Below are 19,767 nucleotides of genomic sequence, written 5' to 3'. Positions count from 1 at the left end.
AAAAGCTGGTTTAAGGTTGGGGGGGTGGTGTTGGGTGGGGGGAGAGAAGTGGGGGGGGAGGGTGTGGTGTGGTTGTAGGGACAAGCAAGCAGTGATAGGAGCAGATAATCAAAAGATGTCACAGACAAAAGAACACAGAGGCGTTGAAGGTGGTGATATTATCTAAACGAATGTGCTAATTAAGAATGGAGGGTAGGGCACTCAAGATACAGCTCTAGTAGGGGTGGGGTGGAAAGACTAGCAGGGCATAAAAGATTTAAAAGTAATGGAAATAGGTGGGAAAAGAAAAATCTATATAAATTATTGGAAAAAAGGAAGGGGGAAGAAACAGAAAGGGGGTGGGGATGGAGGAGGGAGTTCAAGATCTAAAGTTGTTGAATTCAATATTCAGTCCAGAAGGCTGTAAAGTGCCTAGTCAGAAGATGAGGTGCTGTTCCTCCAGTTTGCGTTGGGCTTCACTGGATCAATGCAGCAAGCCAAGGACAGACATGTGGGCAAGAGAGCAGGGTGGAGTGTTAAAATGGCAAGCGACAGGGAGGTTTGGGTCATTCTTGCGGACAGACCGCAGGTGTTCTGCAAAGCGGTCGCCCAGTTTACGTTTGGTCTCTCCAATGTAGAGGAGACCGCATTGGGAGCAATGAATGCAGTAGACTAAGTTGGGGGAAATGCAAGTGAAATACTGTTTCACTTGAAAGGTGTGTTTGGGACATTGGACAGTGAGGAGAGAGGAAGTGAAGGGACAGGTGTTGCATCTTTTGCGTGGGCATGGGGAGGTGCCATAGGTGGCGGTTGAGGAGTAGGGGGTGATGGAGGAGTGGACCAGGGTGTCCCGGAGGGAACGATCCCTACGGAATGCCGCTGGGGGGAGAAGGGAAGATGTGTTTGGTGGTGGCATCATGCTGGAGTTGGCGGAAATAGCAGAGGATGATCCTTTGAATGCGGAGGCTGGTGGGGTGATAAGTAAGGACAAGGGGGACCCTATCATGTTTCTGGGAGGGAGGAGAAGGCGTGAGGGCGGATGTGCGGGAGATGGGCCGGACACGGTTGAGGGGCCTGTCAACGACCGTGGGTGGAAAACCTCGGTTAAGGAAGAAGGAGGACATGTCAGAGGAACTGTTTTTGAAGGTAGCACCATCAGAACAGATGCAACGGAGGTGAAGGAACTGAGAGAATGGGAGTGAGGAGCTGTAGTCAAGGTAGCTGTAGGAGTCTGTAGGCTTGTAATGGATATTGGTGGACAGTCTATCACCAGAGATTGAGACAGAGAGGTCAGGGAAAGGAAGTGTCAGAGATGGACCATGTGAAAATGATGGAGGGGTGGAGATTGGAAGCAAAATTAATAAAATTTTCCAAGTCCCGACGAGAGCATGAAGCAGCACCAAAGTAATCATCGATGTACCGGAGAAAGAGTTGTGGAAGGGGGCTGGAGTAGGAGTGGAACAAGGCATGTTCCACATACCCCATATAGAGACAGGCATAGCTGGGGCCCATGCGGGTACCCATAGCCACACCTTTTATTTGGAGGAAGTGAGGGGAGTTGAAGGAGAAATTGTTCAGTGTGAGAACAAGTTCAGTCAGACGGAGGAGAGTAGTGGTGGATGGGGATTGTTCAGGTCTCTGTTTGAGGAAGAAGCTAAGGGCCCTCAGACCATCCTGGTTGGGGGTGGAGGTGTAGAGGGATTGGACGTCCATGGTGAAGAGGAAGCGGTTGGGGCCAGGGAACTGGAAATTGTTAATGTGACATAAGGTGTCAGAGGAATCATGGATGTAGGTGAGAAGGGACTGGACAACGGGAGTGAGAAGGGAGTCAAGATAACGAGAAATGAGTTCCATGGGGCAGGAGCAAGCTGACACGATTGGTCTACCGGGACAGTTCTGTTTGTGAATTTTGGGTAGGAGGTAGAAGCGGGCCGTCCGAGGTTGGGCGACTATCAGGTTGGAAGCTCTCCAGAGGAGATGAGGTCAGTGACAGTCCTGGAAACAATGGCTTGATGTTCAGTGGTGGGGTCATGGTCCAGGGAGAGGTAGGAGGAAGTGTCTGCGAGTTGACGCTCAGCCTCCGCGAGGTAGAGGTCAGTGTGCCAGACAACAACAGCACCACCCTTGTCAGCGGGTTTGATGACAATGTTGGGGTTGGACCTGAGAGAACGGAGTGCAGTAAGTTCAGAGAGAGACAGATTAGAATGGGCGAGAGGTGCAGCGAAATTGAGACGACTAATGTCGCGCCGACAGTTCTCAATGAAAAGATCAAGAGAAGGTAAGAATCCAGAGGGAGGGGTCCAGGTGGAGGGAGAATATTGGAGGTGGGTAAAAGGATCCGTTGAACTGGGAGAGGACTCCTGCCCAAAGAAGTAAGCACAGAGACAAAGACGGCGGAAGAGTTCAGCATCGTGCCGAGCCCGAAATTCATTGAGATGCGGGCGTAAGGGTATGAAACTAAGTCCTTTGCTGAGCACTGAACATTCAGCGTCGGAGAGGGGAAGGTCAGGGGGTATAGTGAATACACAGCCGGGGCTGGGATTGGAAGATGGGGTGGGGACGGAGGGACAGGCAGGGGTGGAGGATCCTAGATGGGTGTTGATGTCGATGAGTTGTTGGAGCTTGCATTCCTTAGCACTTGAGAGAAAGAGAAAAAGTTTCTTGTTGGGGCGTCAGATGAGACGAAGAATAAAATGAAACTGGGGGCATACGCAGCTTTGAAAAAGGGTGCGGAGGTGCTGCTGGAGGGAGAAGTCGAGTGTGAAGCAGCATTTCACTTGCATTTCCCCCAACTTAGTCTACTGCATTCGTTGCTCCCAATGCAGTCTCCTCTACATTGGAGAGACCAAACGTAAACTGGGCAACCGCTTTGCAGAACACCTGCAGTCTGTCCGCAAGAATGACCCAAACCTCCCCGTCGCTTGCCATTTTAACACTCCACCCTGCTCTCTTGCCCACATGTCTGTCCTTGGCTTGCTGCATTGTTCCAGTGAAGCCTAACGCAAACTGGAGGAACAGCACCTCATCTTCCGACTAGGCACTTTACAGTCTTCCGGACCCGGACTGAATATTGAATTCAACAACGTTAGATCTTGAACTCCCTCCTCCACTCCCACCCCCTTTCTGTTTCTTCCTCCTTCCTTTTGTTTTTTCCAATAATTTATATAAATTTTTCTTTTCCCACTTATTTCCATTATTTTTAAATCTTTTATGCCCTGCTAGCCTTTCCACCCCACCCCCACTACAGCTGTACCTTGAGTGCCCTATCATCCATTCTTAATTAGCACATTCATTTAGATAATATCACCACCTTCAACGTCTCTGTGTTCTTTTGTTCTTTTGTCTGTGACATCTTTTGATTATCTGCTCCTATCACTGCTTGCTTGTCCCTACAACCACACCACACACCCCCCACTTCTCTCCCCCCTCCCCCCACCTTAAACCAGCTTATATTTCACCCCTCTCCTTAGATTCACTTAGTTCTGTTGAAGGGTCATGAGGACTCGAAATGTCAACTCTTTTCTTCTCTGCCGATGCTGCCAGACCTACTGAGTTTTTCCAGGTAATTCTGTTTTTGTTTTGGATTTCCAACATCCGCAGTTTTTTGTTTTTATCTCAAAGATCCTGCAATTCAGTGCACTTTCCTGAGGCAGGTGTGGTGAGCTGGGAAATTTCCCAACTCTGCAGACCCAGCTTGGGAGTGAAAATCCATGCCAAGGAATCCTACACAATGAAGTTGGGAGTCAGTGGGAGGCGTGCACCAGCTTGAGGACCTGGCTTCATTTCAATGCTCTTGGTGAGTAGCATGCCCTAAAAGATATCTCACTGCAGGCCCCAGCTCTGGGCTGGCACAATTGGGCGTTCAAAATGCTAAGGCAGACAGGTAGGTCCAAGGATAGGGAACTGACCATGGAGGGGATAGCCTGTGATGCCAGCGGGCAATAGTATTCTTGTGAAACACACATGTCATTTTGTATTTAGCTTTTTCAGCCTTTTCTGCCATTTCTGCTTTGCCACCTGGTGGCATGAATGCCACATGAACATGAATGACACATGATCTGCTCAATTGTAACAGAGTTGTTTCAGATGCATATCATAAGGCACCAAGTTAGATATAGTAATGAGGCGCTCACCTGATACAGCCCGGTTCTGGGGTGCCCAGCAGAAGGCCTGGGGCAATCTGGCAGCAAGAAGCATCAGAATAGAAGCTAGGTGACAAGTGCAGCACAGCTATTGTGAAGCTATTAGTGCAATGTTCTTGCCAGGCAGCTTGAGTTAAAATTGGTCCTCCTGACTTTATGGCCCCAATATTGACAAGGAGCGTGGGTGTGGATGGGAGATGGGCAGGGGTTATGGACAGGAAACTCAAAAGTATGTGTTTCCCAAACATTCTGACTGCTTGCCTTCTAATTCTATTCTCCAGGTTTCCAGCCTGATTGACTGCTGATTAACAGGCTGCCTGTTAGCCAGGAAAGCCTGCAGCAGAAGGAAGCAGTAGAGAGCAGAGAGGAAGGCAGGGAGGAATGATGGTTGGATGGCCAGAGGTGGGGGGAAGCAGACAGATCATGGCAGGGGGTTTACTGGGCATTGTTGAGCTGGCGGAAATACTGCTGCTCCTCCGGGCCCAAAAACAGTACTGTAAAGGCACCTACCTTATACATTCAGCCTTCACCTGTCAGGGTTTCCTAAGGGAGACCCAGCCAGCATGAAGTAAAAATAAAAATTGTTAAAATGAAGGCCTCAGCCTCCTTAAAAGGTTTCAATTACCAACCCGCTGTCTGACAGCAAATTGGTCACTCAGATCCCCAACCCTTTTCAGCCTTCGTTAAAATTGGAAGTGGGCAGGTGTGAGGTGAGTTGGGCTCCTGTTTCAGATTTTTAATTTTTTAACCCCACCTGATCCAAATTTACCCATTTAGAGGAATTAAAATGACCTCATATATATTCAGGTCAACATGATTGAACTGGCCTTTACTTCTTTCATATGAATTGTTCTATTACTGATAACATCGTTCTTCTTCTTGAGTCCATCAATAGAAACTACTCTGAAATCTATGCTGACAAAACCAAAACTAAACATTCTCTTTTATCTTAACCTCTGAATTTCAAGAGCAAGCAGCTACTTAACAAAAAGCCTCTTGTAAACGTTTATTGTAGTGGTATATATCCACTTTAATAAGAGGTGCACATTTAAATAAATACATTTCAGTTAATACACAAAACAAGATTAGAGATTGGACATGAAGCTGACATTGGTGTTTTTTTTTCTGAATTTTGCTTGTAGCCCTGTGAATTAGAAGAATAAGTTTTGAAAATTAACTTGTGTTACCAAAAGATTCAGCAATATCTTTGCTACCTCTTGAGCTGAAACTCATATTAACAAATATGTTGAGGCGTTTCTCTGAAAATCTTCTGCCCACTACTTTCATAAAGGCATTAATTTATCTTTTGAAATGAGGTGATGTTTTCATTAAATAGCAGGTGGAGGAATTTCATGTGCATAGAACTGTTGGTAATATTGCAAAGTGCAATTTTAACAATCGTGTGCAGTTTATGAATTCATTTAGGGAATGGAAAAAGAAATGAGAGACCTTACATAAACTGATTGTACAGTAATAAAAAAGCGACAAGTGCTGTTGTTATGCTGTGTTTCCAGTGAATATATTTATTTAAATTACATGCAATCGTGGTGATAAAATGTCTTTGGGGGCAATAAAGATTAATCCTATACCAGCCATAGGTACAATTAGAAAATAGTACGAAATGTTGCATTCAAATAATATGGAAAACTTTTTTCGGGAAGACCCTGCTAATATGATGTGTAAGTAAATACCATACCTGAAGTTGCATATTGGTTTGTGTGAGTTCCTCTGCTTTCTTTTCCAGTGACAACACCCACACTTTTCTTTTCTGTCTACAGCGTGTTGCAGCTGCACGATTTCTTTCCAGAAATTTCCTCCGTCTTTCATCAGGATCTTCATCTACAACCCTTCTCCTACGGCCTCCACTGGTTGGAGTTGGGTGCCCTGACTGTGGAGACTGCATCTGTTGTGCTCCAGGTGAAACCTGCAAGGAAACAACAAAAATAAAATGTATTTTGCTTTTTTTTAAAAAAAAAGGATCAGCAGAAAGTTTCAGTCAAATAAATTTCAACTAACCAGACCTATAGTTGGCCTACATGATTGCAATCTCACACCTGAGAATTTCTATCCATGTTATTGGTGGCCTCCTTTTTCCATAATATACAACAGAACAGAAAAGTCCCCATCTGTAAAGACACCACTCTGCATCTTATGTCAGAATTCGCCAGGATTTATAAATTTCTTGGGTATTGGGTCAATTTCCAGATCCCCACACTAATTGTGTCAGCAGTGTGCCCTCTGGTGCCATCTCATGGAAGGCAGCCAATTAACAGACCGTGTCCCCGTTCACTGTCCAATTAGAGATGGCAGGCAGGGGGCTGGGTCGGCAGCGCAATTGAGAGTGCTGTATTTAAAGGGACATTGCTAGCTTGTGGAGTAATGATTGATTCTCTCACAAAATGACCATCAGTGCTTCACATATCTGTTCCCTTGGCTTTCTCATTACTCCTGAAGAAATAACCTATTTACGGAGAATCATTTGTTTTGAACCGTTTTAGTCTGTCTCGGGCTTCCAGCTGATTTATGTTGAAGTTAGTTCTACTTGGATTGTTGCTAGTGAGGGACAGCATGTGGGTGCTCATTATTTCCTCCGAGGAAAGGAATAATTTGTTATACTAATTATCTTGGGCTCATCTTCAGATTCTGCTTGTTTACAATCTCCTCATCTACCTTCTTACTGTTGCACTAATAAAATATTAACTTTTTTTCCCTCTAATTATAGTTTTTACAGGTCCTTCTTTGACTCTTTCTTCATCCTCTTATCATGTTTCTATATGTTCTGTATTCATCCCAGTGAATTCCCTCAGTTTTCTCCCTACTGCTTTTATATATGTTATTCTTCCCTCTTATTTGCTTCTGGTTAATTTTGTTAATTCATTTAGCTTTGCCCAAGCCTTGTCATTTTGCCGATTTGTTGACCTGAATGCCTATCAGTTGCAGGCAAAAATGACTCACCTCTGAGATTTTGCCCCCACTGAGATGATGAGCTCCAGACACTACATGGGGGTCCGTGCAATGAAATAGGGGCTAATTTTACATTTAATTACCTGAACTGGCATGCTACAGCTGCCAGGCAAGTCACTGCATGGAGCCTGCCTCTGATAAAAGCGCATGGAGATGGGAACACATTGGGGTGGTGGTCCTATGCTTCGCTTTCAGACTTTCCGTGCACCCATCCCCACTGCCCCACCCCCCCAGCCACTGTGCTTCTACAGTGCTCAGAAAATTTTGCCTACATATGCCTGGATCCCAGAGCTGGAAATACTCATGTACAGAAACCCTTTCAAGAGACAGTAGACACATTCCGTATCTCTTCCACACTGCCCCACACCGCACCGCCCCCTTCCCTCCCCCCAACCCCCAGACAAATCCAGGAAACAATGTTATTTAAACACTCCAATCTCAATAATTAGAGTTCTCCACTTTATAATCTGAAACAATTTAAATATTGTTGGCAGATACACTGCCCACTCTCTCACCTCCCTTTCCAGACAGTAACAGAAATTCCATTGGCGGGGGTGCAGGGCAGGCAGGGAGAGGAGGACCTCAGAGGCTAGTGGATAGCTAGCAGCAAATGTTAAATATTCTCCCCCATTGTCAAAGCAACCTTGCATGTAATTTGCATCTAGTTTGAATACATCTGTTCATATTAGGGTGGATATATTCTATATCCCCATCACATCTGTTGGAAAAACCTGCACTTGGTGAAGATCCAGTGGAGCTGCTCCCAGACTCATTTCCTACCCTGTCTACTGGAGCTATGCCAGAGAGTTAGTGTAACTCCAAAAAAATCATGCCCAATGTCTGTGTTTGTTTAAGGATTGTAGGAGGACCGTGATTGCAGACATAGAATGTCAAATCTTTTCCATCCTTTGAAACTAATAAGCATGAGTAGTGAAAGGTGAGAAATGTATGAATCATTTATTTCCTTCAAACCTAGATTCAATCCTGGTACATATCAACTCTCTATATTAAGAGTAGCATGCTTGCAACGAACTTCAAGCTGTGTCAGAAGGAATGGTTGCAGGCTTGCAAAATCATTAATTTATTTTTTATTATTTTTTGCTGACTACATACTTGGACACAATATATTTTTCTCAGATTTAAGTACTTGAGAAGTGTGAAAACAGCATTATTTACCATGAGTCGTGACTAGCTGGTTTTCTGCCATTCCCACCATTAAATTTGCATTTCTGCAAATTGATGGGTGGAAAATGGCTGTAAATTGCCACTTTGATTGATGAGTGTTCAAATATCAAAATTATCATGTAAGGAAACTTATTTCTAAAACAGTTAGACAGTTAACCTCAGTGTATTACTTATACAAAAGGATAAAATGATTAGGACGATGCTAAATGGGAATGCAGATCAGAGAATTAGGTAAAAACAAAAAACTGTGGATGCTGGAAATCCAAAACAAAAACAGAATTACCTGGAAAAACTCAGCAGGTCTGGCAGCATTGGCGCAAGCTGCCAGACCTGCTGAGTTTTTCCAGGTAATTCTGTTTTTGTTTCAGAGATTTAGGTGTTAATTTATAGTCCTATCTGTGATTTGCACTCATTTGCTTTGCTTCACCAAATCTTCCCTTTTAAAGGATTAACTCCTGCATCACCAGAAACAGTTCCCTAAAGAGAAATTTCTCTCACACTAAGCGGAGTGACACCAAAAATATTTTGGTGAATATTTTCTCTCGTAATTTCATAAAGGGTAGAAATTAGTATGTTTTGTGACAGTTTTACAGGCTTAAAACAAATCGAAAATATCAATTTAGCAAGGAAATTAAGCTAAAAGAGTAAATTATGAGGCCTGGTTATTCAGATTGAGGCCTGTATTTCGTTGTGTATAGGAGGTTAAGCGGATGATCTGATCGAGGTGTTGAAGATGATTAAAGGGTAGAGAGAAATTATTGCCTCTCGTGGGGGAGTCCAGAACAAGAGAATATATTCTTAAAACTAGAGCTAACCCATTCATGGGTGATGCCAGAAAGCACTTCTTCACATGGTGTATTAAGGAAATCTGGGACTCCACTCCCAAAATGTTGTTGGGGTGAGGTTAATTGAAAATTGCATAACAGTATTGAGAGGTTTTTATTAGACAAGGTTATAAAGTGTAACAGAACCAAACTGGATAGATAGAGTTAAGATTCAAATCAGGCATGATCTAACAGGGTGGCTCAAGAACAGGCTGAAGGGGTTGAATTTGCTAATCCTGTTACTAAAAATGGATAATCCGCTCTGGAATATGTTAATTAAAGGATTAACACTTGTTGGAGGACCCCAATGCAAAGTTTGTTACTGATGAGTGGGCAGGTGTCGGGCCTGCCCTGCTCAGGATACCCCTTTGGCCGCAGTGGCCACTAGCTCTAGATAAGATCTTTTATTGTTTTCTGTGAAACCATGAGGAACAGCAGCACTCCTCCTGACTCCACAGTCCTGGTGATTTTCCCCTTCCCACAATGCTTGCTTCACCCCCATCAATCCACCTACCCTACAAAAATGTACCTGAGGGCTATCATTTTCGAGGCACGTGTCCTAAAATTAATTTTTCCTGTGGGGTGAGTTGTCTGGGTTCAATTTCTGCTGTTCCCTGAGCCACTTGGCTCAAACACCAATTCTGGGCCCAGGTATAAATCTGCCCCATAAAGGAAGCATGCTCTTAAAATTTTGCAAGAAGCACCAACTAAAGGAAATCTTCTTGTACCTACATTGGTGTTACTATATAAAGTAAGTATAGAAATTCTTCTCTACAGTTTTATTAAGATGCATCTCCCTGCACAAAGTTATTGATAAAATGTACTACAAAATACAAATTGAACTTTTCTTTTAATTGGTGAAGAAGATCCCTATTGCAATGCTATTAACATCTATTGATGGAGAGGTGGTGGCGTAGTGATATTGTCACTAGACTGATATCCTAGAGACCCAGGTTCAAATCCCACCACAGCAAATGGTAGAATTTGAATTCAATAAGTATCTGGAAGGTGACCATGAAATGATTGTCATAAAAACCCATCTGGCCCTTTAGGGAAGGAAATCTACCATCTTCACGTAGTTTCGCCTACATGTGACTCCAGACCCAATGTGGTTGACACTTAAAAATACCTTCTAAACAAGGGCAATTAGGGATGGGTAATAGAAGATAGCCAGCAATGCCCACATCCCATGATTGAATGATTGTTGTTTGTTTTTGCATCAGTTTCCATTTTGCCCAGTGGTATGACCATATACCTGTAATACAGTCTATAAGCACCCTTAGGTGAATTACCTGACTTTGTGCTCCTGTGGGTAGAGGTTGCAGTGGAGGGGTCTGGTGTTGTGGGGGGTGTGTGTGTAGGTGTGGATGAGAATGGGGGTGATTTTGCTGGTGATGGTGAGGATGATGCTGATGTGGGTGCGGCTGCTGCTGATGTGTGAAAGGATGGTGAGGGGGAGGCTGGTGCTGATGTGAGTGCATGTGATGGTGTGGCTGTGGTGCCTGCTCCTGCCTGGATGTCATCATCTCCATTACTTGACCCATCATGTTCATATTTCCATTTGACAGAGCCGTAGGGTGCTGACTCAGTGCTGCTTTAAGCCTCTGAAAAAAAAACAAAGCAAAGAATGCTAATTAAAACCTCATTGCTTTTCAAATTTGCCATATTGAAGATGTTATACACATTCTCTCCTCAGTATCCAAAACCCCCAGATGTCAAAGTAAATGGTAGAAGTCGTGCTGGTATTAAAAAGTGTGTAATCATACTTCATTACAAGATTAATGTTTTGCATTTCATTGGCTGGCATCTGTGCTCTTTTTAAAAAGTCCCTTTTCAAAGATTTTCTTGCTCTTAAAGATTCTGAGCCAAAGATTTTCTTTCTAATGTCACTACAGCAATAATCATTACATTCTCTGAACAAAACAAAAATGTAATCTTTCAAATGTATTCATCATGCCTTCTTGAGCACCAAAATATAAAAAAAAGGAATTATCCAAATGTATTCAAAATAGTTTGTGGTAATGAAAGTAAAAACTTGAATCTTTCTGCATTTTGGTATCTAATGGCATGGATACTCCTTTCAGAGGGCAATAAACCTATCCTCCTGCTGCTTGCTGCATTTTGGTTACCAGTACATTATTCAAATAACTGCCTGGCAGAGGTCTGGCATTGATTAGGTTACAACAGAACAAAGCTCTACTGAAGAGATGGCAGGAAAACTGTCTGAACAGAGAATTATGTCAAGTTGAAACAAAGAAAATTACTTTGTTGCCATCCCTCTTCCACCACCCCACCACCCCCCCACCCCATCCAGGAAAGCAACTTGAATACACAGCTGGAATTGGGCCTCTTGAGGACAAAGCTCCAGCTGTGGGGAACAAATGACAGGCTTATACCTATGGTAATTCGAACTGGAAATTCAGTTTCTACACTTACAGCACTAACTATGGGCGTATCATGACTAATGTGTGTAGCTACATAAATAAAACTAATTTAGGACACCAGACATTGCTATTTCACAAAAAAATAGATATTCATGTGCATGCTGAAAACAGTGGCTGCTTCTAATAGTTTATTAAAAGAAAACAACCATATTTCATATTCTTATAAGAAGATAACAAACTGAGCAGCGATATACTTCAAAAATGGATCAGTGATACTACTGAGTACAAGCCACAAAACTGAATATGTCAAAATACAATTTATTGCTACAAAATTAGGGGACCTGCACAATGAGGATATCTGTACCTGAAGATGGAAACCCTAGGATGACAAGAAATTAGTCCTTGATTCTTTTTTTAATAGTAGCATTCAGTTGCTGGTGCCAATAATGCAGCTTGCTGCTTCTTTTCTCCCCAATATTGTCCACCAGGACAGCAAGTTGATCTGCAGGTCAGTGCAGTACAGTGCAGGGGGTGAAGGGGAAAGCAGATGGCGAATGGAAGGCAGGTAAACGTGGGCTAGCAGCAGCCATCGTAATATTGTGGAGGCAGGCTGTGCCATTGAGGACTGCTGGATTAGGTCACTCTATTCGGTGCAGTGCAAGTTGATTAATTCTTACAATTTTAGCCAACAGTTCAAAAGGTCAGAGCTGGACCCTCATGTCAATGTTGAAATGAGGCTTGCCCGTGTTTTTAAGTGGCTGCCAAGGCTGCCTAAAAAAGGTCCCTAATAAATTTAGCACTGAAAAATTCATCATTGTTGCGCCCATTTTAGATCTGAAAACTGGACAAATTGCATTCTAATTGCTACCCAAAGGTTTCTGTATTAAATAGAAAAAGATGATATCTCTGCAAAGAGTGACCTTTGCAATCTGTGTGGCAACCACCATTGAATCTAGTAGATTTCTCATTGGAGTCAGTATTTTATTGAAGATATAAACCAGCACATTTTTTGTATAATTATATATTGCTGTAAAATAACTAGAAGTAAGGTGTGATAAATACAGCATACACAAACATCAGGACAGGAATTCAGGACCCACATTCATTGCTATCAGGAAAACTGCAAACTTTGTTGTTCAACAGGTTTTTGTGCTGCTATTATATAATTGCTGCCACCAAAACACAGCACTTAGATTTTTTGGATTGTTTCAGGTCCTCAGGGGAAGTTCCATCTGCAGCAAACACAACAATTGTGGGGGTGGTAATGCAAAGCCAAATGTGATAAACAAAAAGAATGAGAAACAGAGGCTAAAAAAAAATGGAAAAAGAAATAAAAAGAAAAATCATTGGAGTAATTTTAACTTTTAGAGATGGCTTAAATTGGTAATTTCGGAGTGGCTGCCCATTACTCAAATGTCCCATTCTTCTTTCAATTTAAGTGAACGGAGAGGACTGTATAATTGGCAAGCAAATCGGTATTACCCCTTGTATACTTTCACCGAAAGTTAAAATGACCCTCACTAATAGCACACTGAATAGTCTACTATAGACAAGAGAGAAAAAAAAAATCCAGTTAAGGGATGAGGCTGGTGTGCAACATGCTCCAATAAAGACAGACAGTCAAGAGAGGAAAAAAACAGAAAAACAGACAAAGAGGAAAAGAAACACCAATATATATTAAAAACCAAAATGACATTGAGGGTAAATTAACTGGTAAATAATAATGAAAGAATCCCATTTAACAAATTGTGCACATTTAAAATAATATGTTGAGTATGCAAGATAAATTATCTATCCAAGAAATGCAAGTGTAAGATAAACAAGCATTCACCAAAATGCTTATTCGTGATAAATTAAAACAGAAACAATAAAAAAGGGCATAAAATCTGTGCATATACAAAGGAGAGAAAACTAGCGGGAGAAATGTATAAATTTGCTATAATGAAATAAAAGGTATATCAGAAGTCCAAATAAATTCTAGAAATGGGTTCAGCTACAAATATTAAAGATAATAAGAGCAATTGGAGAGAAAATGAAAACTATAAAATACAAAAGTAAGAGGAACATTTAAGAAGATAAAATAGTTTAAATATTAAAGGAATGTATTTTTACAAGTGTTCACTAGAGATGATAACACTACTGTAACTTTTTATCCAAGTACTGTAGTATACCCTGCATCCTAGAGGATTTTGAAATCAGCGTTGCAGAAGTACTGAATAAAGTGTCAGCATTTAAGACTAACGCAATTATTGAGCTGGAGGCAACAATGGAAAATTTTGTGGCGTTGGCTATCATTCTGGGAACTCCTTAAGTACCGATGAGGACTGAAAGAAGGCAAAGATGGCATCTATATTTCAAAATGATGATTCAACTGAGTCAGGAATCTACAAGCCCATTAACTTAACATCAATAAAAGGTAAAATAATGGAATATACTCAAAGGGGTAGGAGGGCTTGTATTTTGACATCATTGAACCCCATTTTAAATGTTCCCAATCAGCTGGCTGGGTTCCTCCTCAGAGAACCCCAGCAAAACGGCCACCACAACATTGGCAGTGGGTGGTAAGTTCTTGTACTTTCAGGTCACTACCATTCTGTTCCTTCTGCGCAGGGGGGCTGAAAATTCAGCCCAGCCTGTTTTTTTATACTGCACCCTCAATATATTATATTGCTGCTATTATTTTCAGAATGAACATTACACAATATTTACTGCTAAAAATCTTATCACAGAGTCACCGACTGAAGTAACAGGTATTGCAATTAAATGTTGACACTTTGTTCCAGAGGTAGAACATGGCATAGGACTTTTCAGTGTATTTTGAAGTGAAATGTTACAGCCCAGTCAGTGATTTTTAATAAAAATACATAGAATATACCAAGAAGCTTTGTATGCAGCTGCTCTTCAATCAAGTAATTTCAAAAGATAAACAAGATTTTGCAAGCTTTTCATTCATCAGGCCCCAGTGTAAAAGTCAACCAGATGCCCTGGCTCACAGTACTAGCATGAAGCTAAGCGACCTGAAGCAGTATCATCCAAGCCATCATTGATCAGGCTCTGGTGCCTCATTAATTTCTGCTGAAATGCTTGATCCTTCATGCTGAGACTGAACAACATGTTCTTGGCCAGCTTCATTGCTCATTAAAGCTGAAATTCAACTCAGTCTGCTTAGCCCACGTGGTTAACAAGTGTAACATTCATTATGTCAATCAACAATCATCACCGTCAAACCCAGATGAACACATACCTGACCAAGCAAAATTCTGGCCCTGACACACGAATGCCAAAGTTTTCAATCACTACCCACTTGAATCCAATACAAAGCTTTTTTAAAAAAAAAATGCAATTCATGTGAAATAATGGTCAAACATTTAAAAGTATTTTCCAATAAATAAAGATGAAGAACACCTATTGCAAATATTTTTAAATGCCATTTTGTCTAGAACTTAATCCTGGGAATTCAAGCATAATGCCAACACAAGCATAGCCTCTCATGGCTGTTTCTGTTTCCTAAAGGATCATCTGAATCATCTGTAAAACAACTGATTTGCAGATGTACCTGCAAAAAGTGCATCAGCACCAGGCTACCACTTAAGGGGTAATTTTTACAAGTTCTCTTCCCAGTGTATAGCTTCGGACATAGGTACTGCATTACGAGGGTTTGGGAAAGAGAGCAGTGTGGTCCTAGAGATATTCTGTCCAATAAAATTAGAGATTGGAAAATTCAGCAGAGCTCACTAACCCTTGAGCCCAAATTCCTGACATGGAGGGTGAAACTTGTAAATTTACCCCCATAACAATGGTTAAATCATGCAGATGCATGACGTGAACTCAAAAATCTTTATTCCAGATCCTTTTATTTAAAGCATAAACTGGTTAACAATTAAGGTGAAATCTTTACAAACAGCACTATCAAAGGCCAACTCTAAATATTAAGCATTCAGGTCAACATTCTCTTACTCTGTTTGTATCGACAATTATAATTTGCAAATTGCAACACTTTGTCAATTTCACACAACTTTCTTCAACACACAGCTAAAATAAGGAGACTGGCCAAGCATCTTTTTTTTTATCTCCCAATAAGGAGATAGCAAACAATAAATATTACTGAAATGACAATTTATTTTATTGAAATTATTGATCATTTCCAATTGCTAGTAATCTTCTCAAAAACCTGTAATTGCTTCACATCAGCTAACAAGAAGAAAATTACTGAAAATGAAATTACATGTTGGATTATTGTTTTTCACTCCTCTACAATCCACATCAAAATCTATGCTAAGGAACCTAAATAATGGCAGCTTTTCATGGTTTAGAACTGTTAAAGGCCTCCAGAGAACCTAAATCACTGTACTTAAAGTCTCCTCTCAACTGGCAATAGGACTAGAAATGATACACATGCCCAGAAGGAAATAGAGTAGGAATGTAGCACAAAATTTACATAGGATAATGGAATGCACCCAGCTACATAATATCAGAAAAAAGTTAAAAATACCACAGTTTTCATTTTACAGAATTTGATCAATCCTCTTTGTTTGAAAATACTGAAAAATGGTTGTATTGCTGCCCAACACATTTTAACAGACATTGTCTCACTGCAATCTCTTCACCTCTACTGACCTGGGATTGAGTTTGATCTACAACAGGGTGACTCAACACACATGTAATCTCTATATGATGGTCTGCAGTTACAATGAGATAGCTTCAAACAGTAGGCTAATCCCCTTTCCCCAGAGGACTTAACTGCATTTCATAAAAGTCCACGAATGTCAAAATGTCAACCTTGAATAACCCAGATTGGAAGCAGGCATAAAAGAAGAATTGCATGATGCTTGTGAGGTTAGAATGGAATATGTTTCACAACAGTTGTAGTACACATGGGCATGCATCAGAATTTCATGTGTCTGTGTAATATTTTCAATTGTTCACCTTTGACGTGTACTGCTGCAGAACGTTATGAGTTTGTATAGCTTTTATATTATACTTTCACAAAATACTTCATCACTATTTACCCTTGTGGGTGACAATTTAGATTGAAATATACAACAAAATTGTCAGTAAGGCACAAATAATATTTCCAACACACTGGGCTAAGCTTTCAGAAGATATGTTTTCTCCATCTTCCCGACCATACTGAATAAATTCTCTCTTATTACAGATGAAACAGATCTTTTGAAAGCTTGAGAAATGTGTTGGAACACGAAGCTGAAAGAAAGCCTTCCTGTACTTTGATAATTTGTGACTTAAAAATTGATGTTTGGAAGTTTGAAGATAACTGATTATACACTGGATCAGAAAACTGATTGATTCTGAAGACATTTTAGTCTTCCCATTGTAATTTTCTTTCCTGACTGATCTAGCATGCATGAGGCATTGGAGTTTGCATCATTTTCTGTGTGATTCACAATTGTTCATGCAAGGGTAAATGTTTCCAGGTACTTCTCTGCTGCTTGCAAATATTTCCCTGTGGAGCATCAGTTCTGAAAAGTGGAAATAAATGGGTGTTGTCTTCACAAAAAAATAAAAATCAAACTTATTATATTGCTTTGAAAGAAGAAGGGGCAGAAAAGCCAAACATTTTGCTGGATTTTAAATGCCCCCACCCCACCCCTCTCCATTTCAGGCTTGTTTTTTGCGGGGGCATGCTGGGCGTCACTACCATCCCACCTACCCCTGAGCTGTCCCCCATAATATGGTAGGTGGGAGGGCGGGTTCTGAAATCAGCAGCCCGCCTGCCAATTTTAAATAAATATTTAGTGGTCAATTGGGCTTGTTACCAAGCCATTTGGCCCAAACATTACACTGCCCATGCCATAATAGAGTTGGCTTGGGCAGGCAGATGGGAGTAGGCAGGCCATTTTTTATACGCACATGTTTAAAAGGCAGGAAGGGAAAGGGAGGAAAGGCACTTTGGAAGGTGCCTTTTTGTGCATCGGGGGGCACCCATCCCAAGATGCTGGGAGAAAACATTCCTACACTTTGATAATTTGATGCTTCTAAATTGAAACTTGGCCTCCACAACCCATGCCCCCAGTCCCTCGCCTCCTCCCCAGACTGCCTGATCCCTCCCTGCTCTAAATGCAACTTGACTCTGGGATCCACCAAAGTTCTGTATGGAATTGCTTGCAGTCCCAGCAGTTCTCACTACTGAGTTCTGGCACTGCTGGGACTGCTAGAGCTGCCAGCCAATAAGATTGGCCAGCAGCTCTCGAGGGCGAAACTTCCGCCCATTGATGGGTGGAAATCCCACTGTCTGGATGGAATTTTACAGCCCCTCCTGCCGACGGGATCTTCCGGTCCCGCCAAAGTCAATGGAGTTTTAAATGGCTTGCCACAGTTTCTGGCCCCACCTTCACCACAACGGGGCTGTAAAATTCTGCCCTTTGCCTGTTTAACCCATTGGTAGCGTGTTATGGCTGTGGGGTGGGCTTCTTATAGGTGTGTTGGCTGATGGAGACTCTTACAATGGGGAGGTTGGATGAGTAATATGCACCCACCCCCCATATGAAATCCAGCCCATTATTTTACAATGTTACACTCATGATACACGCAGGCTGATTAGAGCTACCAACCCTCCCACATTGTTCTAGGGTCTCTCAAAATCAAGGATGAATTTCATGGATACGTATGTGAGCAACTCGGGAGAAAATGAGTTGTGGTGATCCTTTGAGTAACCTCTAACTTATATCATTTTCCCATTGTCTGCTAATTACCAAAAAGAAAGATTATGAAAACTATCCAACAAGACAGAAAAAAACCATAGTATACTTGCCCTGCCTCTTCATTTACGACAACAAAGATTTCATGAGTGTATTTTGATCGGTTAGAATGGTTTGGCAACGCCAGAAAGTTTATTTTTAATTGCTATTTTCTCCCCCTCTATGAAAGGTTGATTTCAACAGTTGGATGTGGAGTGAACAGGTCCCAGACTCTCTACTGGCAGTGATTGACTGCATTGTATTTCCAAACGTTAAGAAGTTGTATCGATGAGAAGCAAGAGTTTGAGGTTTATTTTATTGTTGAATTCAAATATTGTGTAACGAGGGATAGGAACATAGAAATAAAGAAAGAAAAAGTTGCATTTACATACTTCTTTTCACAACCACTGGACATTTCAAAGCACTTTACAGCCAATGAAGTACTTTTTGAAGTGCAGTCACTGCTGTAATGTGGGAAATGTGGCAGCCAATTTTGTGCACAGCAAACTCTCACAAACAACAGTGTGATAATGACCAGATATTCTGTTTTTGTAATGTTGATTGAGGACACCAGAGATAACTTCCCTGCTCTTCCTTGAAACAGTGCCATGGGATTGTTCACATCCACTTGAATAGACAAATGGGATGTCTCATCTGAAAGACAGCTGACCAACAGCGCAGCACTCCTTGAGGGAGTGCTCAAGCATTAGAGTGGGACTTGAATCCAGAACCTTGTGACTCAGAGGCAAGAATGCTACCAACTGAGCCACAACTACCATATGCGTGGGTGCAACAAACTGCTGACTCAGTATAGCTACAGAGGCCCAGATTTTTGCCATGACAGAGATGATCTCTGGTGTGGCGAAAATCCCAGAAATGGCTGAAAATTTGAAGTCCCATCCCTGAACAATATCCCATTTCCCTGGGAGTGGGAGAGGAGTCATGCTGGGGTTTGTGCAATGTGCAGTTTATGGGGGAAGCTGGCCATTTAAATCACCAGCTGCCTCCACTGAACTGAGATTTTGGTAGGCCAGGAGTATGAAACCTGAAGTGTGCAGATTGGAACAGATAAGAGAAGGTCTGAACTTGGTGGATTCATTTAGATAGCTTTTTGGAGAGATAAGGTACTCTTTTGGATAAGGTCCTGGGACACCTTTGAGAGAGGTAAGGCACCCTTTGGGATTGTTAAAAGTGAACAGATTATGCATTCTTTACGCACAAACTCACTGGAACTGTCAAGCTGTCAAAGAACTGTCCAGCTGGCAAAGAGCTGTCAAAGTTGTCCAAGCTGCCAAGGAAATGTCAAAGCAGTCAAGGAACTGTCAAAGCTGTTAAGAAGCTTTTAAAGGATACTAGGTGAGTTGGCATGGAGAGGGTAAGGGAAAAGGGTGGTGGGTGGCTGACATGGATTGACATGAGTGGCGCTAAGTTGGCCTAGAAGCTATAAAGGGCCATGTGGATGTGGGGGCATAGGGGGCATGAGGGGCCCTGGGGTGTGGCTGAGGGGACATGAAGCAGCATGAATGGTGCATAGGGAGTGTGTGTGTGTGTGTGTGTGTGTGTGTGTGTGTGGGGTGGGGGGGGCGGGTTGGTG

The 19,767-nt window shown here is 41.9% G+C and overlaps 1 protein-coding gene across 2 annotated transcripts in view; it reads right to left on the bottom strand.

Annotated features, from left to right (window-relative positions):
* creb5b (cAMP responsive element binding protein 5b) overlaps positions 1-19,767 on the bottom strand; it is a 461,587-nt gene that overhangs the window by 20,334 nt on the left and 421,486 nt on the right. For both annotated transcript variants that reach the window (XM_041184407.1, XM_041184408.1), the window contains exons 9-10: positions 10,387-10,698; positions 5,818-6,045 (exon numbers count right to left, since the gene is read on the bottom strand). In XM_041184407.1, the coding sequence (XP_041040341.1) occupies positions 5,818-6,045; positions 10,387-10,698 (540 nt within the window). The remainder of the gene's footprint in view (positions 1-5,817; positions 6,046-10,386; positions 10,699-19,767) is intronic.

The sequence above is a fragment of the Carcharodon carcharias genome, chromosome 3 (genome assembly GCF_017639515.1).
Source record: "Carcharodon carcharias isolate sCarCar2 chromosome 3, sCarCar2.pri, whole genome shotgun sequence".
NCBI lineage: Eukaryota > Metazoa > Chordata > Chondrichthyes > Lamniformes > Lamnidae > Carcharodon > Carcharodon carcharias.
This window is presented reverse-complemented; position numbering and strand designations above follow the sequence as displayed.